The sequence below is a fragment of the Scyliorhinus torazame genome, chromosome 17 (genome assembly GCF_047496885.1).
Source record: "Scyliorhinus torazame isolate Kashiwa2021f chromosome 17, sScyTor2.1, whole genome shotgun sequence".
In the NCBI taxonomy this organism is placed as follows: Eukaryota; Metazoa; Chordata; class Chondrichthyes; order Carcharhiniformes; family Scyliorhinidae; genus Scyliorhinus; species Scyliorhinus torazame.
In genome coordinates, this window is record NC_092723.1 from 74413933 (window position 1) to 74441831 (window position 27899).

The 27899-nt window shown below is 47.9% G+C and overlaps 1 protein-coding gene across 1 annotated transcript in view; it reads left to right on the forward strand.

The window, feature by feature from the left end:
* The window catches only part of sycp1 (synaptonemal complex protein 1), a 755262-nt gene that overhangs the window by 264253 nt on the left and 463110 nt on the right, over positions 1–27899 (forward strand). Inside the window, exon 12 of the mRNA XM_072479793.1 lies at positions 18401–18495. Coding sequence (XP_072335894.1) covers positions 18401–18495 — 95 coding nt within the window. The remainder of the gene's footprint in view (positions 1–18400; positions 18496–27899) is intronic.

Here is a 27899-nt window from a genome sequence, read left to right on the forward strand (position 1 = left end):
GTAGGTGTCGTGGACACTCCCTGGGAAGCATGATCTTCGTATGGCCGTTGCACATGAGCTGCATGTTCAGGAATTGCATCCACGTTCTGTTAACGTAGCGTGTTCTCAGATGCCCGGTGAGTTCAGGGCAACATGCGCCATCCACTACCCCTGGACATATGGCATCCCGATGATGGCAGAGAGTCCTGCTGCCCGGGCATCCTGTTAGGCTTGGTCCATGTCAAGAGTTTTTAAAAAATATATTTTTTATTCTCCTTTTTAACACTTTCTCCCAAATTTACACCCAACAATTGACATGTGAGAGTACCTTTAAGAAATGGGTGTTTATCAAATAGCTGTAGTGGGTGTACCTTTAAGAAATGGGTGTTTATCAAATAGCTGAGTGATGTCAAAGTGTGGGTGGAGCTGGGTTTTGGTCTGTGGCTTTTTACTTTCACTTTTATCAGAAAGCTGGTGTGTGTCTGTGTTTTAGTTTCGTTTTCAGAGTTGGAGCTGCATCCAGCCAAACAAGGTGTAATTTTGACCTCTCTCTTCATGAAAAAGAATGTCTTCAGATCACTTACTAATTTACACGTGATAACCGCTCTCAGTAGAGAATTTAAACCTGCTGTCTTTGTTAAAGAGGGTATTTGTCTTAAGGATGTTGCTAGGAAAGATTAAGGGTTACTTATAGAGCATTTTATTCTTTGGGGGGAGTATTTGAGTTGATAGTTGCCAAGATATTTACTGTGTGTTTATAAAATGTTAACTGGATTCATAGAATAAACATTGTTTTGTTTTAAAAGTACTTTAGATCTCTGTTGCATCACACCTGTAGAGTGGGCCCTTGTGCTCCCCATAACCAAAATCTATTAAAAGTTGTGGGTCAGATGAACTCCATGATATGCGTTTGTGTTCTGTAAACCCTGGGTTGATCTCCACCCAATACAGGATCCGCCTTTGGGCGATCAACGAGGCGAAGGCTACAACATCTGCCCCCGCACCCGTTTCCAACCCCGGCTGGTCCGACACCCCGAATATGGCCTCCCGAGGGCCCGGGTCCAGTTTCACGTGCACCACTTTAGAGATTACCCTAAAAACCTCCTTCCAGTAATCCTCCAGCTTTGGACAGGACCAAAACATATGAATGTGATTACGTGGTTTGCGGGCCCCACCCCACAACGTTCACAGACATCTTCTACCCCCTCAAAGAGCCGGCTCATCCTCTCCCTTGTAAGGTGTGCTCTATACACCACCTTCAGCTGTATCAGCCCCAACCTCGCATACGAGGTGGAGGCGTTCACCCTCCGGAGCACCTCACACCAGAACCCCTCCTCCTACCCTCTCCCAACTCTTCCTCTCACTTTGCCTTGATCCCTTCTAGCGGCACCTTCTCCTCCTCCAACATAGCCCGTAAACAGCCGATACTACCCCCTTCTCCAGTCCCACTGTCGTCAGCACCTCCGCCAACAATGTGGAAGCTGGCTCCACTGGGAAGCTCTGTCTCTCCTTTCTGGCAGTCTCGAACCTGCATGTATCTAAGTATTTCTTAGATTTCAGCGTCCACATTTAAAAGTGATATGGGCCTTTACAACCCACACTCCGTCGGATCCTTATCTTTCTAAAGTAGCAGTTCCCACTCGCCTCCTCAAACATCCCCACCATCAGCAGTACCAGCTTATTTTTGAATTTTTTATAATATTCCTCCGGAATTCCACCTTCCCCGACTGCATCCTCCCAATCGCATCTTTTATCTCCAGCTCCACTATCGCCCCCTCTAATGTAGCCCTGTTCCTATCCCCTAACCTCGGGTACTCCAGAACATCTAGAAATTCCTGCATCACTCGGCCTCCCCCAGGTAGCTCTGACCCATGTCTCATAGAATGCCTTAAACACCTTGTTAATCTGATCTGTAGCTACCACCAACTGCCCTGCCCTGTCCCGCACCTGGACAGTTCCCCTTGCCGCAACCTCCCTACGGAGCTGACCTGCCTTCTCTCCATGCTTGTAAATTGCCCCCCTTGCTCACCTCAATTGGCGTACCGCCTTCCTCTTTTCCAACTGCGTTGGGTCCCTATCTTCTGCATACCTCCTGTCTACCTCCTGTCTACCTCCAGCATCTCATCAATTACCTTCTGACGTTCCAACCTCTCCTCTTTGTCTCGCCTAGCCTTGAACGAGATCACCTCACCCCTCACCACCGCCTTTAAAGCCTCCCAGACAACCGCCTTTGACACCTCACCCATGCAGTTAAAACCTACATATTCCTCGATCACTCTTTCAATTTTGACACAGAACCCTCGGTCCCTCAACAGTCCTACATCTAACTTCCACCCTGGTGTCTGTACCATCTCCTTCAGTACCATATCCACCCAATGCGGAGCATGATCTGATATTGCAATTGCCGAGTACTCTGACCCTTTAACCCCAGCCAGCAGTGCCTTCCCCACCATGAAAATGTCAATCCGTGAGTACACCTTATGGATCGCTTATAAAAACGAGTACTCCCGCTCCCTCGGATGCAGAAACCTCCATGGGTCCACCCCTCCCATTTCCACCATTAGCCCAGCCAGCATCTTCGCCCCCCCCCTGATGGGCCCAGCGAGTGCGGCCGTGACCTGTCCAATTTTGCCTCTTGCACCAAGTTCCAGTCACCTTCCCACTATCAGTTCATGCGTGTCCAAGTCGGGGATGGTCCCCACACATCTTCTTTGTGAATCCCACATCGTCCCAATTGGGACCATATACACTTACCAGTACCACTAGCTCCCCTCCAGCGCCCCTGTCACAATCACTTACCTACCCCCCTGATCTGCAACCACCTTCTCCACCTGGAACCGTACCCTTTTGCTGACCATTATAGTTGCCCCTTGAGCCCTTCCATCAAATCCAGAATGAAACACCTGACTAACCCAGCCCTTTTTAAGTCTCACTTGGTCCTTCACACTCAGGTGTGTGTCCTGCAGCATTGCTACATCAGCTTTCAAACTTTTAAGATGCGCAAGCACCCTTGACCTCTTGACTGGGCCTTCCAGCCTCCTCACGTTCCATGTGACTATCCTAACTGGGGGTCTCTCACCACCCCCCGCAACCTTCTTATCCACCATCATCATACCACCGGGCCCTATCCCATGAGCCTGACCAGTCCCTTTCCATTATTAACATCGAACCCCATCCCTCGCTCCCAGAATACCCCCCTACACTTCTCCTCAAAAACATCTCACCCAGTATCGATTCCCCCCCCCCCCCATCCCCCACTTGCTCGCCTCGTAAGCCCATCAAAACCTGCTACCCAGGCTCCAATGTCCGCTGCCCTCCTCTCACCTCACCTCCGTTCACCAGCCAACTTTAGTTATCTAGCGCGGGTGGTCCCCCTCCTCCCGCAAAGTAATTCTGTCCTCTCCCACCAAGTCCCAGAAGAAAAAGAAAAACAATCTAACCCATGCCATTCAATGAAAACTGTTCTGGGTCAGGGTTTAGAGAATCCCAAAGTGTATCATGGAGTTCACCTGATCCACAATTATTAGTAGATTGTGATTATGGGGAGCACACGGGCCTACTCCTCAGGTGTGATGCAACAGAGATCTACAATACTTTTAAATTAAAATAATGTTTATTTATGAAACCAGTTAACACTTTATAATCCCACAGTAAACATTTTAACAACTATCAACGCCAATAAATCACCCATAGAATACAGTGCTCTATAAATAACTCGTAATCATTCCTTGCAACGTCCAAAAGACGAAAAACAACCCTTTTTGCAGAAATACATCAGGTTTAACTTCTCGACAGAAACAGGTATTATTTATAAATCACCAAAGGATCTGGAGACAGTCTTTTTATTGCAGAGAGAGAGACCAATACACCTTGCTGTGACTACAGCTATCCAGCTCTCAAAACAAAATTAAAATGCACCCTGTAGCAGACAGCCCAAAGCGAAAGTAAAAGCAGGCAGACAGCCCAGCTCCACCCACTCTCTGACATCACTGATAAACACCCATTTCTTAAAGGTTCATCCACTACAGCTATTTTATAAACGCCTATTTCTTAAAGATACTCTCACATGACAATAACATATCGCCGTTGCAACAAAAAGAAAGGAACAAAAATGCCAATCAAACCAAACAAAAACTTAAACTCTATAACAACGTGAAGTCAAGTGAGTTACAATATAGGTCAGTGAAAAGAGCTTTATAACATTTATACATTTTCCAGCTCCCCAATCACAGTCCACGATCTCTCTTCCAGCTCCACTCCTCACTTCTGTCCCAAGCCTTCTGTCTTCATGAACGCCCCAGCCGCCTCCACCGTTTCAAAATAAAGATCTTTGGCGTTGTACGACACTCTTAGATTTGCAGGATATGACATCCAAATCGCAGTCCCTTGCTGTACAGTCCCGCCTTCACTCGGCTGAACGCCGCTCGTCTCTTTGCCAACTCCTCCGTCAATTCCTGGTAAATCCGAACTCGAGCACCATCCCACTGCACGTCCCACTTCTGCTTCGCCCATTCTAACACCTTCTCCTTCATGTGGTACTTATGAAGTAGATAATTATGGCTCTCGGTGGCTCATTTACTTTGGGTTCCGGCCTTAACGACCGATGAGTTTGGTCCAGTTCACACCAGAAGGGGTCTTCGCCCTCCCCATGAACTCCGCCAGCATCTTAGCAAAGTACTTAGTTGACCTTGAGCCCTCTGCCCCTTCAGGCAAGCCCACAATTCTCAGATTGTGTTGCCTCGAGTGGTTCTCCAAGTCCTCGAGCTTTGCTCGGTGTCCTCTGTTGACCTCCACTATCCTCTGTAGTTTGTCTCCCATCGAGGTGAGTTTGTCGCTGTGCTGCGACGTGGACTCCTCCACTTCATCATTTCACCCTGTTCTCTCACCTCGACCGATGTCTTTTCCGCATCCACCCTCACCGGGGCGATTGCCTTCTCCACCAGTGATCTCAGTGCGACCGCCATCCCCTTCTTCAAAGCCTCCATCTGCCTCGCAAACTGCTTCTCCAGCTCTTCAACCATCACCTTGGCTATCCTTTCCACTGTAAGTAGTGCGTCCGCAGCACGCGGTCTGGCATCTGCCATCTTGTCAGCGCTTTTACTGGTCCTCCTTTGGCGGCGAACCCGCGTTTCCTTCCTTCTTCACAGCTGTTTATGGCATCCTTTAACCACTTAGTATCTTTCTCCTTCTTTCTTCAATCTCGAGATAAATAAATAATAAAATAAAATATATTTTAAAATAAATAAATGAATAAATAGAATGTGAAAATAAAAATAAGAAAAAAAACTTTTTTTATAAAAATAAAAAAAATTTTCTCCCAACATCAAAGTTCAAAAAATCTCTTCTCCTGGGACCGGTTTTCAAACATCCCAAACATTTGTTCACTTTCAGCAGGAGGTCACCTGGTGTGTGCTGTTCCCCCTGTACATTTGTGCTGGATTCAGGCCTTGCCTCAGGCTATGCTCCTCCCCCAGTGCTTGCTTCGGGCTCGATGCCCCTGCTCCTCCGGTCACGGGGGGGGGGGGGGTCCCCACCGGCTGCAAACTGGCCCGACCTGGCATCCGTCCCTCAAGCTATCAGCGAAACCACGGGGAAAACTCTGGAAAACGCCGAAATGCCAGACCGGCGGGAGCCCCTCTCCAGCGCGACCGCTCCACTCACGCGCGCCACCGCAAGTCCATCCATGTCAAAGTTGATGTAGTTTTCCGCCCAGGCAAACAAGGCATCCGTCATCTGTCAGATGCAGCAGTGTGCTGTTGCCCGAGAGGTGCAATCCAGGTCACAGCTCGACCCCAGGAAGGATCTTGAGGGTTAAACATTCAGGGCTGTGGTGACCTTAACGGCCACAGAGAGCGAGTGTCCTTCTCCCCCATGTGATGCCAATTCCAAGAGGACATGGCACAGCTGCAACACTGTTTCCCTGTTGAGGCGGAGCCTCCTGCGGTATGCGCTGTCCGTCATCTGTTCGAATGACGAACGACGCTCGTACACCCTGGGCCATCGCTGGACTCCCCCTCTGGGTCACTCCCTGGCCTGATGGGTGGCCGGTTCCTCAAGATGTAGGGCGGGGTCTGGTACATGGGTCGCCACCTTAAGCATCTGCAGACCCTGCTCCAGCTGGCATCTGGCCGTCCGGCCACACTGGAGCACCATTAGGGCAAGTTCTGCTGGGTCCAAAATCCCTTCCATAGCATTCAATATCTGTAAAGCATTGGTAGAGGGTGTTACATTGACAAACAGCGGTGGCTAATACGCCGGCACCCTCCATTCCCCCATTGACCTTCTCCCATTCACTCCCAGAACGACCTGCCCACGCACGCCCGGCTGCAACAGGCTCCCCTCCCTGGACCTCAGACACTATAACCCGGACACCTCTCATAATGAAATGAAAAATGAAAATGAAAACGCTTATTGTCACAAGTAGGCTTCAAATGAAGTTACTGTGAAAAGCCCCTAGTCGCCACATTCCGGCGCCTGTTCGGGGAGGCTGGTACGGGAATGTCACCTGGACCGGGCGCTGGTCTGCTCCGCGTGGCACTCACAAACCCTCCGGCAATGGACATGTCCACGGAGCTGAATCCCATCCCCTGGGTGTGCGGATCTTGGCTGCTGCGTATGTGGTGTTGCCTCACAAAGTGTTCAGGCACAGTTTCCAGGCATCATGGTCTGATTGAGATGCTAGGCAATAATTCCAACATTCTACATGGCCCCCACGAATCCACTTGCGTTGTGTGAAGTGCTCAGTTAACCACGATTGCCAATTCTCTTTTAGTAATAGCCTTCAGCTGCATGGCCAGAGGCCTCGGCAGTGAGGGTTATGGGTGGTCGGTGGGGCAGATGGGCAGGACAAAGATTGCGTCCAGAAAGGATACACACGATCCAGGGGTTGACATGGTGGTGCGTGCCACCCCCCCCCCCCCCCCCCCCGCCCAAACAACCACCACCAAGCGCCTCCCCTCCACCCTCCCATGGTGGCTCACCCCTGCGCCAGGTCCCCACGCCGCGCCGAGGTTCCCCTCGTCCCCCCCAATCCAAGGGTCCACCTCCATTCTGAGCACTGGGATGGAAAGCCCAGCGTCCCTGGGCTCTTTGCCTGTGAGCAAAGATGGCTACTCACCTCCTCGCCTCCCCACAGAAGCTCTTCCACCAGGTTCACATTTTGAAAAAGGTGTACTAATCTGCGCCAGCGTAACCAGCTGCTGGGGAGGCCGATGTATCACAGGAGGCCGTTGGATAATGGGTTGCTCCCATTAATTGAATGGAAATAGGGCTTAAGTGGTGATGATTGTTTTCTTGCCACACTACGTCGAGATCCCGATTTCACCTAAGGAAGCAGGCCGGTTGCATTGCAAAGTGTTGGTGCCTGGTATGGTTCTCGTTTTCGGCATCTCCCGCTATTCACCTTTAACGTTTCGCTCGAGCCGGAGAATCACGCCCTCTGTGTTTTTAATTTAGTTTCCAACTTCCGCTGTGGTGTATTTGAAATCTATCATCCTTACATGGCTCACTATTGATTTTGGCAGAGGGGTATGTGTGTCCCTCTGTGCAATGTATTGATGTGATCTGATATTGTTGGATGTGGTATAGGATGGCACCCTACTCCTCGACCTGGACAAACTTTTTTTCCTCTCTCCCAGGAAACCCAGACTCCCAGTTGGAACAGGTGAGGGCTTACTTTCAGACTCTTCTGCACTTCTTTAAAATTAATTAATTCGAAAAAAAAAATGTTTTTTTATTTTCCAGTTAAGGGGCAATTTAAAGGGTGGCACGGTGGTGCGGTGGTTAGCACTGCTGTCTCATGGTGCCGAGGACCTGGCTTCAATCCCGGTCCCAGGTCACTGTCTGTGTGGTGTTTGCGCATTCTCCCCGTGTCTGCATGGGTCTCACCCCCACAACCCAAAACGATATGCCGGCTAGGTGATCGACCACGTTAAAATTGCCCCTTAATTGGAAAAAAAAAAGACTTGGCAACTTAGCGTGGCCAATTCACCTACCCTTCACACCTTTGTGTTATGGGGTGATACCCATGCAGACAAGGGCAACATGTGCAAACTCCACATGGACAGTGACCCGGGGCTGGGATTGAACCTGGGTCCTCGGTGACGCGAGGCTGTTGTGCTAACCACAGCGCCACCCTTGTTGTGCGCTCTTGACCTGAAGGCCCTTCTCTCCATCTCTCTCTTCCCAGAAGAAAAAACAGTAAAATGGGGAAATGAGGGGCGCAATTCAGCTACCACTCCGCCAGGTGCAATGGGTGAATCCTGGGAGAGTCCTGAATCAGGCTCTGCGCTGGACTGATCGCGAGTCATCCAACTTCCTACGCCTGCCGCAATCTGGATCACCCTCCCCTCCCATTCCCACCGGCCTCTCTGCAGCCAGACCAGCCCATCCCTCACACAGTCCAGAAATAGCACCGAGACAGTTTGGAACTTTTGTGCATCGGTGTTTATTTTAAACATGACAAGTGAACATCTCTATAACAGTTTGTGCCCTAGCCTCTAACATTATCCTCTGTGCTGCACCTATGCCACTTAACTGGCGTCTACCTTTCTTGCCTTACGGGCCCTAATGCTCCTTCTCCGTGGATCCCCAGGCGGTACATCAGGGGGGAAGTCGGCCTGCTGAAATTTCCACTCTGTGACCTGGGTCCTCTTTGGCAGCTGTCCTCTTGAGTGAATGGGACTGGATCGGGCCTATCCAGTCCCATTCACTCAAGAGGACAGCTGTCAAAGAGGACCCAGGTCACAGAGTGGAAATTTCAGCAGGCCGACTTGGGGGTGTCCCAGGTGGCATGGTGCTGCCCACCGGATATGCCAGGGATTGGGGGTGGGGGGGGGGGGTGGTGGAGTCCAAGGCGCCGCAGTATTCTGGCACCTCCACTGCGGGTGCCACCAGCTTGGGCTCCATCACCTCCTCCTCCCTTGGGGTGCCCGATGGCCCCCGGGCTGCACCTAGGATGGGGATGTGACAGGAGCGAACTTCTGGGGCTCCCCCACCACCTGGCGCTGCCAATGCTGAAGACCTTCTCTCATCTCGACCAGGGTCTCAATGCTTGCTGCCATAGAGCACAGGGACTGGGACACCTCCCTCTGGGATGGTGCCACATCACTCAATGACAGAGCCACCTCACTCTGGGACAGGCTCAGGTTAGCCAGTGCCTGCACAATGCTGTCGACGCCCTCAGCCATAACCTGTTGTGACTGGGCCAAGCTCTAGATCCAAGTGTCCAGGTGGCCCTGGTACTTAGTTACCTGTGACAGGCAGTCCTGTTCAGAGTGCCCAGGCTTTTGACATCCTGATCCATGGCCGATACCTTCGTCCCCCAAGGCCTCCACCGCAGACTCCAGCCGTGCATAGTTGGCCTTGGTAGAATGCATGATCGGCACCGCTTCCTGCCCCTGCAGGAGGTTGGACTCCTCGAACTGCACCTGCATGTGCTGGATGGTTACTGACAACCGCTCATGTAGTTGCTGGCTCTGTGTCTACATCTCCATTAACAATGGGCCCACCTTTTCCAGAAGCCCGACACCGTCAAGACAGCAGTTAGTCCCTGGGGTCGGGCAGTACTCCGACCATCGGCCCCCTTGGGGAATCCTATCTCGACCTGATGTACCGCTGTATGTACGCGGCGCGCACCAGATAATACCCCAAGAGGTTCTTCACTAACATGCCCAAAGGTGACGGGATGGTAGAGGGTGAAGACAGTTGTGATGGAAAATCGGTGTTGTCCCTGGAGAGGTGCTCCGCGGTATCTCGGGTTGGTGTTTGAGGGCTCCCTTCGGTATCCATTACCGCCTTGTCACTGGAATCTGCTTGGGGTTTGGATCTTGGACAGAGGACACTTGAAGGGCCCGCCTCATCACCAGGTGATCCTGCAAGTCGCAAGACACAACTCAATTGGATCGCAGGTTACGGCGATGAGCGGTGTGGGGGAGGTGAGGTGATGGTGTGGGGGTGGTGATGAGTTGGTGTCGGGGTGGTGAGCAGGTGGTGTGGAAGAAGTGAGGTTGGGGCCATGTCACACTTGCCATCGGGACACCGCAACTAAACGGGAGCTCACTTGATTGTCCTATGCTGACTTCTGCCTCGGTGACTGCTCTCTCTCTTAGGGCCCACTGACCAGATCCGGTGCCCGCTGCTCCACGACGGTGAGGGGCTGCAGGTCGGGTGGTCCCCTTTTAGTCTTCTCTGGCTCTCTGCATTTATGCGCCACCTTCTCTTGGGGGGAGGAGAAGGAAAGCGCACAGTGTTAGGCAGTCGGACGCGTACAGAACAAGGGATGGGCAGCTGGTAGCCTTTGTAGCCAGGGTACCCGGCCATGGCGATCAGTATGGGCGCTGGCATGTGGTGCCGGGTGGGGTGCGAGCAGAGTTCCGGATGGAGGGGTCTTATGAGTGTGTGGGACAGGGGTTGGTGCCAGGAACATGGTGCAGCCTACTCACACTGGCCGCCGTGAGGAGGTTGTGCAACTTCTTCGGCACTGCTGTTGGGTCCTGGCGGTGGGGCTCACGGCTGCTGCCACCTATGCCCAGGCCCCGTGTATGGTGGCGAGTGGCAGCCTCCTTCCCATCCGGGGAAGGGGGTGGTCTGCCTCTCCTCCACAGCGTCCAGCAGGGTCTTGAGCTCTGTGTCCGCAAACCCTGGTGCCGCTCTTCTTGATGCCACCTTGTTTGCTGGGATGAGTGTGTGTGGGCAGTGGTGTGCTGATATGCAGTTGCAGCTTGTCGGTCTCTCAAATGCCGATCCCAACTCCGTCGAATAGGACACCGCTTTTCATTGGAATGGATTGAGTTCCACGTGGCGGCGGATCATGAATTGCTCTGGGATCGGGGCCTATTTAATTGTTGTAGAAGTCCACCGATTCAGTCCCCATGTCAATGCTTGGTTTCTGAAACGGAAAATCCCTTGTATGGCATGTGCCAACCTCCTCCCCCCCCCCGCCCCACCAAAATCACACCTGTTCTGGGCCGGGGTTCAGAGAACCCCAAAGTGTATTATGGGGTTCAGCTGACCCACAACTTTTACTAGATTGTGGTATGAGGAGCACACGGCCCACTCCACAGGTGTGGTACAGCGGAAATGGAAAGGTATTTTTTAAAGCAAAACAATGTTTATTCTATGAACTCAAGTTAACCTTTTTAAAACATACGGTGAACATCTTAACAACCATCAATTCAAATATAACCCCCAAAGAATACAACACTAAGTAATCCTTAAGCTGTCCTTTTAACATCCATAAGACTTAAAAACGAACTTTCAACAGAGGCACAACAGGTTAAAGTAACTACTGAGAACAGTTATTAGTTTTAAATCACCAAAGGATTGATTTACATTCTTTAGATTACAGAGAGAGAGAGACTAAGACCCCTTCTGGCTGTGACTGCAGCTATCCAGCTCTGAAAACGAAACTAAAACACCCCATGCAGCAAACAACCTAAAACGAAAATAAAAAGCTGACAGACAGCCCAGCTACACCCACACTTAACATCACTGATAAACACCCATTTCTTAAAGGTACTCTCACATGACACTCCCCCCAAGAAAAAGAAAATAACTCAAATTTTTCACCTTTTCGCTATCCTTTAAGAAATACATACAGTTAATATACGTTTTGTTTCAAAAAACAACACATGCAAACAGGCATAATAATACGGTCCATTTTTTTTCGTTCTTCTTCCTCCAACTGAAACTGCTTCCGTTCATCACATTCGTGACAAAGCATCGGCTATCACGTTTTCTCGTCCTGCCACATGTACTATTTTTAAGTGAAATGGCTGCAACAATAAACTCCAGCGAAACAGCCTTGCATTGTTATTCCGGAATCGCTCCAAAAACTTCAACGGATTATGATCAGTATATATAATGGTGTCAGATGGATTGCTTGTCACATAAATGTGAAAATGTTGCAAAGCTAGCACCAAACTTAACATCTCCTTCTCAATCGTTGAATACTTTTTCTGGTGAGAATTCAATTTCTTTGAAAAATAACCAATAGGCCGCTCTAGCCCTTCGTTGGCGTTTTGTGGAAGCACCGCACCTACACCCACATCACTCACATCAACCGCCACTTTGAATGGTTTCGTATAATTTCGGATGGCTCACACAGGAGCAGTGGATAACCCAGCCTTCAGGCCGAAGAATGCCTGTTGACACTCCGCTGTCCACTGGAATTTGTTTCTTGAGCAAGTCCATCAGTGGAGCGACCACATTGCTGAAATTCAGTGCAAATTTCCAGTAAAATCCACTCAAACCAAGAAATTGCACTATTTCCCGTCATGTTGAGGGTATCGAAAACTCCCCAATAACTTTTGTTTTCACATCCCGTGGAACCATTCGACCCTGTCCGATTATATGGCCAAGGAAAGTGACTTGGGCTTTTCCAAATTCACTTTTGGCTAGGTTTAACACCAAACACGCCTCCTGAAGTTGATCGAATAACTCCATCAGTTGTTTTAAATGTTCTTTCCATGTCTGGCTAAAAATTACCAGATCGTCGATGTATACCGCACAATTGGGTAATCCTGAAACAGCTTTGTTAGTTAACTGTTGAAATATGGCTGGGGCGTTTTTCATGCCAATCGACATAACTTTGATTTGGTATATACCATCTGGAGTCACAAAATCTGAAATCTCCTTCGCCCTTTTGGATAAAGGCACCTGCCAGTAACCTTTAAGTAAATCCAGTTTGGAAATAAAAGCTGATTGTCCCACTTTCTCAATGCAATCCTCCAGACGTGGGATAGGATCAGAGTCCATTCTTGTAGCTGCATTGACCTTTCTATAGTCCACACACAACCGTTGGATACCGTCTGGTTTTGGTACCATCGCTATGGGTGAGCTCCATTGGCTGCAACCCACTTCAATTTGCCATTTTTAAGCATACTCTCAATCTCTTTGTTAACCTGTGCCAATTTTAAAGGATTAAGTCTCTATGGATGTTATTTGATTGGAACAGCATTTCCAACATCTACATCATGTATAGCCATTTTAGTACTTCCCAATTTATCTCTACAAACTTGCCCATGTGATATCAATAACTCAGGTCAGTTTTTTCCTCTGGATGATAACTCAACAATTTATCCCAATTTTTGAGAACATCCTCATTTTCCAATTTAATTTGAGGTATGTCAAATTCACAGTCATCTGGATTTGGTTCGTCACTTTGAGATAGAATCATTAAACCTCCTTTTTCAATCCTTCCCTTTCAAAGTACCTATTAAGCATATTCATATGACACACTCGGTGAGTTTTCCTTCTATCTGGTGTTTTTACCACATAATTCACCTCACTTAATTTCCTTTCAATCTTATAAGGTCCACAAAACCTTGCTTTTAAAGGCTCACCTACCACTGGTAACAATACTAAAACTTTATCTCCACAAGCAAAACTACGAACTTTGGATTTCTTGTCCGCTACCCGTTTCATCACATTTTGTGCAACTTTCAAATGTTGTCTCGCCAATTCACCGGCTCTGTTTAATCGTTCCCTAAAATTTGACACGTAATCCAACAATGTAATTTCCAATTTCTCACTCAACAATTTTTCCTTAATCAATTTAAGTGGTCCTCTTACCTCATGACCAAAAATTAGTTCAAAAGGACTGAATTTGGTTGACTCATTAGGTGCATCCCTAATTGCAAACAGTACGAATGAAATTCCTTTATCCCAATTCTCTGGATAATTGTCCAACATTATCTCAACATTGTCTTTAATGCCTGATGCCACCTTTCTAACGCTCCCTGCGATTCTGGATGGTACGCAGTTGATTTAAATTGTTTTATTCCTAAGCTATCCATAACTTCTTTGAATAACCTGGAGGTAAAATTTGATCCTTGATCCGATTGTACTACTGTGGGTAGTCCATATCTAGTAAAGAATTTAAGTAACTCCTCCACAATCTTTTTAGCTGCAATGTTGCACGGTAGCATTGTGGATAGCACAATTGTCACAGCTCCAGGCTCCCAGGTTCGATTCCCGGCTTAGGTCACTATCTGTGCGGAGTCTGCACATTCTCCCCGTGTGTGCGTTGGTTTCCTCCGGGTGCTCCGGTTTCCTCTCACAGTCCAAAGTTGTGCGGGTTAGGTGGATTGGCCATGCTAAATTGCCCATAGTGTCCAAAATTGCACTTAGTGTTGGGTGGGGTTACTGGGTTATGGGGATAGGGCGGAGGTGAGGACCTTGGGTAGGGTGCTCTTTCGAAGAGCCGGTGCAGACTCGATGGGCCGAATGGCCTCCTTCTGCACTGTAAATTCTATATATATTATGTACTGGAATGGCCTTTGGAAACCTAGTAGACACATCCCCTATCGTCAAAAGACATTGATTCCCACTTTTCGTTTTAGGACGTGGTCCTGCGCAATCAATTAGGACCCTTGTAAATGGTTCCTCAAATGCTGGAATGGGTATTAAGGGCTCTGGTTTATCACTGCGTGAGGTTTTCCAATCACTTGACATGTGTGACATGATTGACAAAATGTAATTACATCTTTATGTAGTCCAGGCCAATTAAAATGTTTTTGGATTTTACCTTGAGTTTTCCTTATTCCTTAATGACCTCCCACTGGTACCTCATGTGCAACTCGCAACACCTTCTTTCTATACCCTACCGGCAATACTATTTGATGAACTTCCGCCCTCTTTTCATCAGCCTGCATATGTAAAGGTCTCCATTTGAAATGAAATGAAATGAAAAATGAATGAAATGAAAATCGCTTATTGTCACAAGTAGGCTTCAAATGAAGTTACTGTGAAAAGCCCCTAGTCACCACATTCCGGCGCCTGTTCGGGGAGTCTGGTACGGGAATTGAACTGTGCTGCTGGCTTGCCTTGGTCTGCGTTCAAAGCCAGCTCTTCAGCCCTGTGCTAAACAGCCCCATTTTCTCATCAATACATTACTTTTACGGTAATATCACTCTGGTATCCACTCAGATTCCTCTTCTGTGTATGCTTTCTGATACATCAGTTTTATTTCTACATCTTTCTGTTGTAACTCTGCCAATTTTCCTGAACTAAAAATATCCGCCTCATCCTCCACCTGTTCTTTTCCAACCATTGATCAAAAATCGTTCTGATAATTGCACTTCACCTTCTGGAAATCTAAATAGATCACATCCACTGGTTCGCTTTTGTCTTACTTCCTTGATACCTCCTCAAAGAAGTCCCAACAGATTTGTCAAACATGATCTCCCCTTGACAAAGCCAGCCTGACTCAGTGATATTTTATCATGCACTTCCTAGTATTCCGCAATCTCATCTTTAATAATGGACTCTAAAATCTTACCAATAACTGAAGACAAACTAACCGGGTGATTCTCCTGAAGTTCTGGAGTGGGTTTCTCCGCGCCAAACTCGCGCTCAGCGCGGGGGCCGAAATCCACCGCGACGCCGCTCCCGCGATTCTCCTTGACCGGAGAATCGCCACCAATCTCGCGCGTGGTACGCGCGACGCCAGTCGGGGTCCATTGAAAGAGGCCCTCCCGCCGATTCTCTGCTGGCAACTGGCCGAGTTCCTGACGGAGTGGTTCTAATATGATTCCACCCAACTGTTATTTGGAGTGGCGGCTGTGGGCTGAGTCCGTGGCCGCCCTGGTAGGGGGCGGTGGGATTCTTCGCCGATGAGGCTTCCAGGCTGGCCAGGCTAGTGATCGGGGACCACCGATTGGCAGGCGCACGTGTTCTCGGGGGTGGGGCCTAATTTGAGGGGGCCGGTCCGTTCTGTGAGTCCGCCAGGTTGCGTGAAGCCACCGCCGCGCGCATGCGCAGACCCCCCCCGCCGGAAGTGCAGCACCCCGTATCGGCAGCCGGAGCTCCCTTCAGGTAAGTGAATCGTTGGGCCAAAGGGCCTGTTGACGCCGGCATGAAATGCTCCGGTGTTTACGCCGGCGTCAACACTTGGCCACCGTTTCGGAGAATCCCATAGTTTTTTGAAGAATAAAGGGATTAAGGGTTATGGTGTTCGGGCCGGAAAGTGGAGCTGAGTCCATAAAAGATCAGCCATGATCTCATTGAATGGTGGAGCAGGCCCGAGGGGCCAGATGGCCTACTCATGCTCCTAGTTCTTATGTTCTTATATCATGTTAAGACCATAAGGCAATAGGTTCTCCCCCCTTATTGCTTTTTTTGTTGTCCTCTGCTCACTTTTATATTGCTTTTTTAGTTGTCCTATGCTTGTTTTTAAAGGCTTCCCAATCTTCTGGCTTCCCACTAATCCTCGCCACCTTGTATGCTTTTTATTTGGGTTTAAGGCTGTCCTTGACTCTCGTCGTCAGTCATGGAAGCCTCGTCCTCCCCTTAACATGTTCCTCTTTGGGATGAATTTATGTTGTGCCTCCTGAAAACCCACAATAACTCTTGCGTTTGCTGTTCCACTGTTTTTCCTGTTAGGCTCCTCGTCCAACAACTCTGGTCAGCTCCTCCCTCATGTCTTTGCAGTTAGTTATATTCAATGGTAATATCTAATAATCGTTACATATGATTTTTGCTTCTCCCTCTGAAACAACAGGATAAATTCTATCATATCGTGGTCAATGCCTGCTAAGGATTCCTTCACCTTAAGTTCCCCAATCAAGTCTGCCTCATTACACATCATCAGATCCAGAATTGCCTGTTCCCTAAAGTGGGCTTTATCACAAGCTGTTCCAAAAGACCATCTCTTCGACATTCCACAAATTCCTTTTCTTGGGATCCACTACCAACCTGAGTATCCCAATCCACCTGCATACTGAAGTCCCCATGATTACTCTAATGCCTTTCTTATATGTCTTTTTTATGTCCTGATTTATTTTCTGCCCACATCCTGTCTCCTGCTCGGGGGACTGTGCGTAATTCCCATGGTCTTTTTCCTTTGCGACACCTCAACTCTACCCACACGGATTCTATGCCTTCTGATTCTATATTGCTTCTTGTTATTGATTTAGTTTTATTCCTGACCAACAATGCAACTCCACCCCCTATGCTCATCTGCCTGTCCTTTTGATAGGACACATACCCTTAGATATTTAGATCCCAGCCCTGATCCCCTTGCAGCCATGATCTCTGTGATGCCCACAACATGATATCGGACAATTTCAATGTGCGCAACAAGCTCATTTACCTTCTTCCAGAGACTGCGCGCATTTTAGTACAACACCCTCAGTCCTTCATTAACCATTACTCTGCTGGAGACATTTACTAGCATTTAGGATTCAAGCTTACTATCCAGATACTTCATTTCATTCTCACACATCCACCAGTGCTATCAACATCTCATTGCTTGCAAACAATCAGTTATGGCACAAAATCACCCAACTACAGTGCAACATCAGTGATATTTTGCCCTCTCTCTTCGAGGCCAATATGGTACACAATAAGAGGGACCAGAGCAGAATCAGCAAGGGATCAAGGATGCATGCATCTCCTGAGCCACACAGAGGAGATGATTCTCTGCATCTGACCGTGACTGGGTGTGCAGTATTTGATGTTGCTGAGAACAGTTTGTGACAGCATCTTCCTTTATGCCCCTCCATTTAATCTGCTACCTGACTGAAACATAACCTTGGCCTTGGAGATACTGATTAAAGGACCAAAGATTTTGACGCCAGTCAAGAATTTGCCATAGTTTGGATGTCTTGTTGTGGGCAGTTAGGGCGCAGTCACCAGCGTAGAGAAAGTTACTGCCTATGTGACTTTGGCAGAGTCACACCATCTAGAACAGCATAAATAGACCCTGATGTTGCAGCCTGCACACATTTTATAATTGTCTTATTGTAATAATCAGCCCTAAGACCACACTGTGATGCTGGGGGGACTTACCTATGACACCATCTAATAAATGGTTTAAAAAGCCCCTTGAGAATCTTTCCTGCGACCTCTCTCAGATCTGCTGATAATGTAAATAAAATCTTTCCTCAAAACAAAATGGATTTTTGAGTATCTTGTTTCATTCAGTTGTCCTAATTGAGAAAACAATATTGAGCGGAGGGTACACTTTACATTAATGTTATATGGCTTAACTTTTCCAGAAATCCAAGGGAGTAATAGATATTACAAAGGAAGGAAGGAAATCTGCCAACTTTACTATGTGTGGCCAATATGTGACTCCAGATTCACAGCAATGTGGTTGACTCTTAATTGCCCTCCAAAATGGCCTAGTATGTCAGTTCAAGGACAAGTAGAGATGGGCAATAAATACAGGCCTTGGCAGTTACACCCACATCCCATGAAAGAGTAAAATGAATAGTTGTACAGTACCTGTTGTCTGGAAATGGTTTCTACTCATTGTTAACCATAAGAATAATAATGATTTCAACTAACAACATTTTGAATGGACAGTATAAATGGCTTGAAGAAATATTCAGGATTTTAGTTCTGGAAAAATTCTAAGTTATATTATGATATAACTAATGGTTTTCCCTACTGTTCAATGTATTAAATTATTAAAAAGGACATCTCAATGAAAACCTTCAAGAGTCACGTGTCAAAGAACAAAACTTGGCTGCCGAACGAGAGAAGACAGAAGACATACTAAAGAATAGAGAGGTATGATTTATTGCCATGATAGAAATTTGTATCTGTGGCTGTGAAAGTGGCTATCAGTTGAATAACACCAAGTTGAAGGGGATAGTCAATATTGAGGATGACTTCAATAAGTTACAGGAAATCATTAATAAACTTGGAGAAAGGTAAACAATTGACAAATGAAGTTCAACACATAAATGTAAGCTAGTAAATTTGATAGCAAGAATAGGGAGGTTACTGATTACGTAGAACATAGAGCATACAGTGTAGAAGGAGGCCATTTGGCCCATTGAGTCTACACCAACCCATTTAAGGCCTCACTTCCACCCTATCCCCGTAACCCAATAATCCCTCCGAACCTTTTTGGTCACTAAAGGCAATTTATCAGGGCCAAACCACCTAACCTGCACGTCTTTAGACTGGGAGGAAACCAGAGCACCCAGAGGAAACCCACGCAGACACGGGGAGAACGTACAGACTCCGCACAGACAGTGACCCAGCAGCGAATTAAACCTGCAACCCTGGCGCTGTGATGCCACAGTGCTAGCCACTTGTGCTACCGTACTTGGATGATATGATTCGCGGTGCTGTGGAGGAACAAAAGAATACGGAGTACAAAAACATCAATCAATAAAAGCTGTGCCACATGTTAGTAAGGCTATTAAAAAAAATAAACCAAGCACTAGGCATTATTTCCAGCGGGATAAAATTGAATAGTAGACAAGTTATTGTAAACCTGTATTAACTTTGATTATACCACACTTAAAGTATGCTCTGCGCAGCTCTGGTCACCATATTCTAAAAAAGATATGGAAGCACCGGAGAGTTTGCAGAGAAGGTTTACAAGGATAATTGCCAGGTTCTGGTAGTCACTACTGTTTGGATTATATTGTATATACTGCACTGCATACAAGGGTATTATATTAAGGCCCCTCTGTACTACAGGTACGGGGGTAGATCCCTGCCTGCTGGCTCCGCCCAGTAGGCGTAGTATAAATCTGTGCACCACTGTTGTATATACTGCACTGCATACGAGGGTATTACGGTAAGGCACCTGTACTACAGGTACAGGGGTAGATCCCTGCCTTCTGGCTCCGCCCAGTAGGCGGAGTGTAAATGTGTGCTCTCCGAACTGCAGCCTTTTCAGCATCAGCTGTAGGAGGCCACACATCTCTGTGTAATAAAGCCTCGATTACTCTCTACTCTCATCTTGTCGTAATTGATTGTGCATCACAGGTATGGGTGAATATACATATCAAGAAAGTACCAACAGGCTGAGTTTTCCTCTTGAGAAAGAAGGCTGAGGGGTGACCTAAGTGTCTTGAAAATTATAAAACTTTCTGGTAGAGTGGATGCAGAGAGAATGTTTCCATTTGTAGAGAAGATCAACTGGAGGCCATCAATATAAGAACGTCACTTAGAAATCCAACAGTGCATTCAGAAGAAACCTCTACTCAATGAGTGGTAGAATGTGAAACTCACTACTACAGAGAATGGCTGAAGTAAATAGTGGCCGGAATTCTCCAGCCATTGGGATTCTCTTTTTCTGCAGACAACACACCCCTACTCGTGGGTTTCTCGGCAGTGTGGGGTGGCTTCAATGGAAAATCCCATTGACAAGCACGGCCAGCGAATGGCATATCATGGAGAAACAAGTGGCTGGGGGACTGCAGAAACCCAACCAGCATAGATGCATTGAAGGGGAAGCTAGACGAACAGGGGTGGGAGAAGGAAATAGAGGGTGACGATGATAGATTTAAATGAGGAAAGATGGGAGGCTGATTATATGGAGTATAAATGCTAGTTGGCATAGACTAGTTGGACTGAATAACCTGATTCTGTGCTGTGTAATCTATGAATGTAAGTGGGAGGCTTCTAAGTTCACAACGTCTTTAAGCATAGATGTTTACAGGATAGAAGGAGACCATTGCGCCTGTTCCTTTTTTTGCAAGGGCAATTTAGCTACTTCCACTCCTCTGTCCCTCCCCATAGCTCTGCATTTGCTTTCCCCTTCAGGTGCTTAACCAGTTTTCCTTTGAAAGCCGCATTGAAGCTAATTCCATCCCATTCTGCGACTGTGGATTTCAGATCCTAATCATTTGCTGCAAAAAAATCCACCTGTTGATTTTGGTTCATTTGCTAATTATCTTCAGTGTGTGTCCCCTGGTGCTCAACTCTTCTACCAGTGGCAACAGATTATCTCTATTTTTCATGGACCCCACATGAATCTGAGCACTTAAATCAAATTTACTTTGAATCTTCCCTTCCCGAAGGAAACAACTACACGTCCTCCAATCTATTTAATGAACTGAAGTCCTTCATGGAACCATCCTTGTGAATCTTTTTTACATCTCCTTAAAGCCTTCACATCCTTTCTGGAGAAATTGGTCACAAGGATGAGATTTTTATTCTGGGAGGGCAGGTATGGACTGCAGCTGGATAAGCTGACCCAGGAAAAAGTGCAGAGGAAGCCCCTGAGGATGTTGGGTTCAGGGTGTTTGTAAAGCTTGTCACAGTGCTGTTGGACTGTCCTAGTTATAAGAAAAAAATAAACTGCCTCCAACCTTCACCCTCATCTCCTGCACACTCCCCATGCTCATCCATAGTACATAAGCCCTCACCAACTCTCATGTCATCTCATATCCCCATACTAAGCTCTGTCCCCACCAAGTTAAGCCCCCCCCCCCCCCCCCAAACAACAGCCAAGAATACATAATGAAGCTATGTTGAGAACAGGGAAATGCATTAGCCTGTTGAAGTGCCTGAGACCCATGAAAACATGGCTTGATCGACAGCTCTGGCTCTTTGATCTATACTGACAAGTTCACAATATTTATTTACACAGTATAGAGGTTTCAAGTGTTTTCAGTTTCAGCTATTGCTACTTTAAAGGGAGTGGATGATTGACAGTTTTATCAGGCTGTAGTAGAAAAGGAGTTCTTTATGATGATGCAAAGTTATCAATGGATTTATTATTGTTTCCACTTCCTCCTGCACGTTAGGGTTCATTGCTCCCATACAGTGTATGGTGGGTGAATTGGCGTGGAACTACCATAGCTTGGTATGCGAGAACCATGGGCGACTACAATGTTCCTTTGGGGGAATGCCTTTCCATGTAGGACCACAGGTGGTGGGTTTAGAGGGGCACATATTGGCAAGAGGTGGACCTTTTGAACTTACCTTTCCAATGGTTCCTTCATATGGACTATGGGTACGTGAAACCGCTGAGGTGCCATTAACCCTGACTCTATGCAGACCTGACTATGAAAATTTCAGAGAGCTAGGGCATGCCTATCCCTGCAATGGAGATGACCAGGTCATAAGTGATTGTGGGCTTGCAACCCGAAACAGCTCGCACTCTTAAAAGATGCTCCTGAAAATAGGAAACCTTGGGAATGGGGTTGGGAATTCTGGAATTATGATTTGGCCACCGTTTTTAAAGGGCTGCTGAGTCATCCCTACTTAACAGAAATCCAGCCCAATATTCCTGTTGCAGTTTAAACAGTTTGTTACAAAAGTTCATTATAACATTTTTCTTTTATACCCTATACATAGAAAGCCCAGGATCCAGTATTTGTAACCAGTTTCTCAACCTGTTGATGCACCATTTAGAATTATACCCTTTATTTTAATTTGCCTCTCCTCATTCTTCCACCCAAAATATATCATTTTACATTTGTTTGCGTTAATTTCATCTGCCATGTTTTCACCCATTCCACCAGCCTATTTCCAATTCCATCACATTACTAACATCGACATTTAAAAAAATGATATCCTGTCTACCTAAATCTAAGAGCAGGATTCCCTTATTGTTAAGTAATAAGAATAAACCACATATGACGGAACTGGAGCATAGGATGGCAAGGTGGCACAGTGATTAGCACTCCTGCTCACAGCGCCAGGGTCCCTTCCAATTCTGGTTTTGGGTCATTGTCTGTGTGGCGTTTGCACATTATCCCCGTGTCTGCATGGGTTTCCTCTGGGTGCTCACATTTCCTCCCACAGTCCATTGATGTGCACATTAGCTGGATTGGCCATGCTAAATTGTCCCTTAGGGTCCAGGGATGTTCAGGTTATGGGGATAGGGCTGGGCGGGGGAGTGGACATGGGTAAAATGATCTTTTGAAGGGTCGGTGTAGACTCCATGGGTTGATTAGCCTCCTTCTGCAGTGTAGGGATCCTATGATTCTACATGGAGGATACAATTGCTAGGTATCCTTTCCCTGATGGAGAAATTGAACAATTAGATGACTTGATAAGAATTTTGATAGTTGATATAGTTAATCGATTATTGTTCATATACTTGTGGTTACCAATGTTTCAATGCTTACATTATCTTCTCTATGAGATCTGTGGTTTGCTCCATGTTTTTCAAATTTTTTTCTTGCATCCCACTTTTACACAGTTTCTGACTGGCGACCCATGCAACATTGACAATAAATTCTCCAAGGTTACTTTTAAAAACGTCACATTCATTGTTGGCACCTCTGTATTATAAAATGTAAAAATTGTAAATAGAAATGATGGCACGATAAAACCAGCATGTTGCACCAGGTGCAGATCTGTGCACAGCGGTTAAATAGGGGAAAGGCTAAAATTGGCGTGAATCAGTTTGCCATTAACTGGCCTGCTCCCGACGGCGAGATCTGGATCTCGTCCAAATACGGCAATAATATTAGTAACCCCAAATTGCATCAATTTCCATTTCATTAGTGAGATTGAATTTGAATATAACGGACTCCCGGGAATTAACCGGCACCCCAGCGAGAATTCATGTAGGCGTCATTTAGTACTCCTTTTCAAAAACGCAAAGCTGGCGCAATGGCTGCTGAGGGGAACTGAGGGGGTGAGTAACTATTTTCTGACATGCAGCTCAAGAGCACTGGTGCTGCCACCCCAGTGCTCGGGGGTGGGTGGGGGTGGGGTTACGTCTGTGAGACCTTCAAGCCATTGTTAAATATTGTGGATATCCATAACAGGTGCAACTAAACTGCTCCCTGTCTGTCCTACCAAACACTTCCGGGACAGAGCCCTGTTCTTGGTTATATGCTGAAAGTCACTAACTCCCTTTGATTGTGTGATTCACAACTGAAGGCGATTGCTAATAAGGAATTGGCCGTGTTAGTTGTGAGAGCACTTCACAGTGGCAGGTTTTGTTTGCTGCTTGCTCCTGCTGGTGGCTGTTGCTGTTTCCTTCATTTTCTGTAGCCAGAAAGAAGAACAATTTTTTCTAAGATACGTGGGTCCCGGAACACCAGGCTCAGGGGGATGTACGAGTCCAGAAAGAAGGACAATTTTTTCTAAGATACCCCAGATAATTTCAGAAGGCAATCCGGTTTGAAGCAAGAAGACGCTGTGGCACCTGTTGCGCGACATTGTTCCAAATTGGCCACCTGCTAACACCATTGAAGAAATGCTTTTGCAGATTGCTGATGCTTTTGTTGCTAGTGCGGTGAGTGTTGCATGTAACTGGCACGTCACCTCAGGTTAAATATGCTGGAGGTCAAGAACATCTGCAGCTCCTGGACGGAGAATGGCACTGACATGTGGAACAAGTAACACACTGATGGATTGCTTATTTCTACGACAAAGTTCTGGATATGATAACACATTCTCAGGCTTATCCTCTGTTTGTGTTGAGGAACCTGCGAGGGGTGATGCCGTGTGTTTGCTTTTTGGTGTGAAAATGAGCTGTTGTAGCTTTGTATTGGTACCAATGTGGAACGGTGATATTTCCTTGTTTAATGGTTAGTGTGGAATGTTAAGTAATTAATTTTTAAATCTTTGTTACTGTTGCCATTTAATAAACAAAATATTTTCAAGAGGTGCTGCAGGTTGTGTTTGCTGCTTGCTGCTTGTAGCTGTAAATGTCTGGAAGCTGCTGCTGTTTCCTTCTTTGTCTAGCCTGAAAGAAGGACATTTTTTCTAAGATACCTGGAAGACCGGGCTCGGGAACTTATGAGTACAGAGACAATCAGGTTTGAATGAACACAACACTGCTGGACCTGCTGTGTGACATTAATCCAAATGAGTATCCTGATGGAAGATGTTGATGAAGATTGCTTTCGCAGATTTCTTATCCTTTGTTGCTGGTGTGTTGAGTGCTGCATGAAACTAGCACGTCACCATGGTCAAACACAGTGGAAGTCAAGGATGTTCAACTGCAACATGAGTGTCAGTGTGGTATTTTTTAAAAATTCATTTACGGGATGTGGGCGTCGCTGGTTAGGCCAGCATTTATTGCCCTTCAGAAGGTGGTGGTGAGTTGCCTTCTTGAACCCCTGCAGTCCTTGAGGTGTAGGTACACCCACTGTTAGGGAGGGAATTCCAGGATGGTGCCTCAGCGATAGTGAAGGAACAGTGGTATATTACCAAGTCAGGGTGATGAGTCACTTCGAAAGGTCATGAGGATCCCAGGTATCTGCTGCTCTTGCTTTCCTATATGGTGGAGGTCGTAGGTTTGGAAGGTGCCGGCTGAGGAATCTTGGTGAGTTACTGCAGTGCATCTTGTAGATGGTATACATTGCTGCCAGTGTTTGTCAGTAGGGGAGGGTTTGAATGTTTGTGGAAGAGGGAGCAATAAATCGGGCTGCTTTGTCCTGGATGGTGTTGAGCTTCTTGGGTGTTGAAGCTGCGTGCACCCAGGCAAGTGGAAAGTATTCCATTACATTCCTGACTTGTGCCTTGTAGATGGTGGACAGCTTTTTTTTTTTGGGGGGGGGTCAGGAGTTGTGTTACTTGCCATAGGATTCTTAGCCTGTTAATCACAGTATTAATATGGCTAGTCCAGTTCAGTTTCTGGATGCTGGGGTTTGGTTCCAGTGAGATTGAGAGGGCCTGCACAGCTGCGGCTCATGGACGGAGAATGGCACGGATACGTGGAACAACCAACAAGTAACACATAGTTGAACTGATCACTTAGTTTACAAAGTATTGGACATGGCAGAACATTCTCAGCTTATCCTCCATTTCTGTTGAGAAACCTCTCGGGGGTTATACCGTCGACGGGATTATCCGTTGGCTGATGCTGAAATCGTGAAACGCAATTGGACGGAGAATAGATTCCGCCGACAAAATCGCGGTGGGCGCCGATTTGACACCAAATTGCAATTCTCCGTCACCTCAACAGCGGTGTCAGTGCGTATCGGAACGCATGTACAGTAAACACCATTTGTGTATCATTAGCAGGCCCGACCGGTATTCTCTGGGGCCACCGCGATTCTCCTCCTCCAATGGACTGAGTTCCCGATGGTTCGCTTGTGCTTTTAAAAATCATGAAATCGGCACCATGGCTGATGAGGGTGAGAGAGAGGAGGCAGGACACACAGAAGCGACTGTGGGCTGCCGGGCCGGACCCTGGCTGGGCTGGCTGAGTTGGGTGCCCTGCCAGGGTCGGAGATGGGAGGGTGTTGGGTGAACAGGCCAAGTAGCTGGGATGACCCCCTCCATGGGACTGGGGCTTTGCCCAGGCACGGATAGCCATTACCACGACCTACAAGGTAGCCATCTTACTGGGCACCCCACTGACCACCTACCTTGGCCCCTGGTTCTTCAGAGTGACACCAACCATCTAGGTGCCCCAATCCCGCACCCCACCTTCCGCCACCCCACCCCACCCCACCGGCAGCCCACCCAGGGCAACGCCCACAATAGCCCCAATGGGGGCCCCAGTGCATACCCCTGGCGAGGGTAAAAGCAGCTGACGGTACCCCTGGCATTAGGGACGGGTGTCAGGGCCAGAGGCCCACACTGCGCTTGCCACCGACGGGGCCAGGGGTGCGGGGATCGGGGGGGGGGGGGGACAGAAACCGCAATGCGAACTGGGGCCACCATGTAGCTTGGTGGACTTGGTTGTGCATGGGAGTATGCACCATGCTAACATACCAGTCTTTCACCCTGCAGACCATGGATATTAGAATTCAACCAGCAATGGTGGCCTTTCTGCTAGTTGCCATAGCCCTGGGGATGCCCTGCGGCATTGCTCGAGAAAGTGGAGGAAGCTGCAGCAGCAGAGTATGTAGCTGCAGAAGGACAGGTGGCAGCCGCCCAGGATGGAGAGTGAGCCGCCCAACAGGCCGAGGAGAAGGAGGTGCCAAGGAAGCGCCGCAAGAGGCATCATGTATACCGCCTTTAATTCGAGGGCCTGCCGGACCGGGCATGCCGTTGAAGACTCCAGTTGAGCAGAGAAACAGTGCAATATATCTGCCAGATGATGGCACACCTGGCACCATGGGGCTATGCGGGAGGACACCCGCTCCAGGTGGCCGATCAAGGTGACGGTTGCCCTGAACCTTTACACGATGGGACCCTTCCAGGCGTCGAGTGGAGACCTGTATGGCATCTCACTAACTTGGGTGCACAGGTGCATCCATGCCACCACGGAGGCCCTGCATGCCCAGGCGGCTCAATGCGTCCACTTCAATGTGGACCGATCCCACCAGGCTGACCGGGCGGCAGAGTTTGCCGCCATCGCTGACACGCCCCAAGTCCAAAGGGTGATCGATGGGATGCATGTCCCCTTATGAGCACCTGTAGATGACAGGCCGCTCTACACCAACCAAAAGGGGTACCACTCGATGAACGATGATATGTGACCATTAGATGTGCATTATTCACTTCTGCGCCCAATATCTGGGGAGTGTGCACGGGCATAGTCGACGATTTCTGACATGTTCGAGACGTCCCTGCGGGGTTGGCCCCTGGGTGACAGAGGTTACCCACTGTGGTCGTCATTATGGCGGCCTGCTTTGGCCTCCACAGCATTGCGCAGCAGAGGGGCGATGTGCTGGAGGAGGAGGTGGAGCATCTGGTCTCGTCTGACGAGGACGAGGGTGGGCAGGACATGGGATCCAGGCAGGCAAAGAAGGATGCACAACATTTGCGCCAGGCTAACGCTCACGGGACGCTCTTATTGCCTCCAGGTTCACCAACTAGGGGGAGGGGGGGTGTGGGGACTGGCCAGGGGCACGGACACCGCGTCCCACTGCCTCACACCCTCACACCCCCCCTACCCGCCTGCAACTCTGCCTGTGATACGTACTGCTGCACTATGGTGTGGGGGCCCTGGGTTGGCAGTAATAGCAGGTCTGCTCCATGGGATGGGGGATGATGACAACCCACTCTGCGTTAAGCTCTGATGCTGCGCATCCTATGTCAATGTCTGACGCTTGCCCACTTACCACCGTGGTGATGCCTGCGTGCGAGCTGGTCATTCCATCACACTGTGCCATCAAAGCCCTGGGAAGACGGTGGTGGGGAATGGTGGGGTTGGTGGGGAGCCCCGGCCATGCACAACGACTGCTGATTTCCGCCCTCTGGCCAGACAGAGCACCAAGACAGTTTGTAACAGTGGTAACAGGTGTCTAACGTGACCTTTTATTTACAGATTTTTGCCCGAGCTCCTTTAACTAAACTGTGCCCTGCAT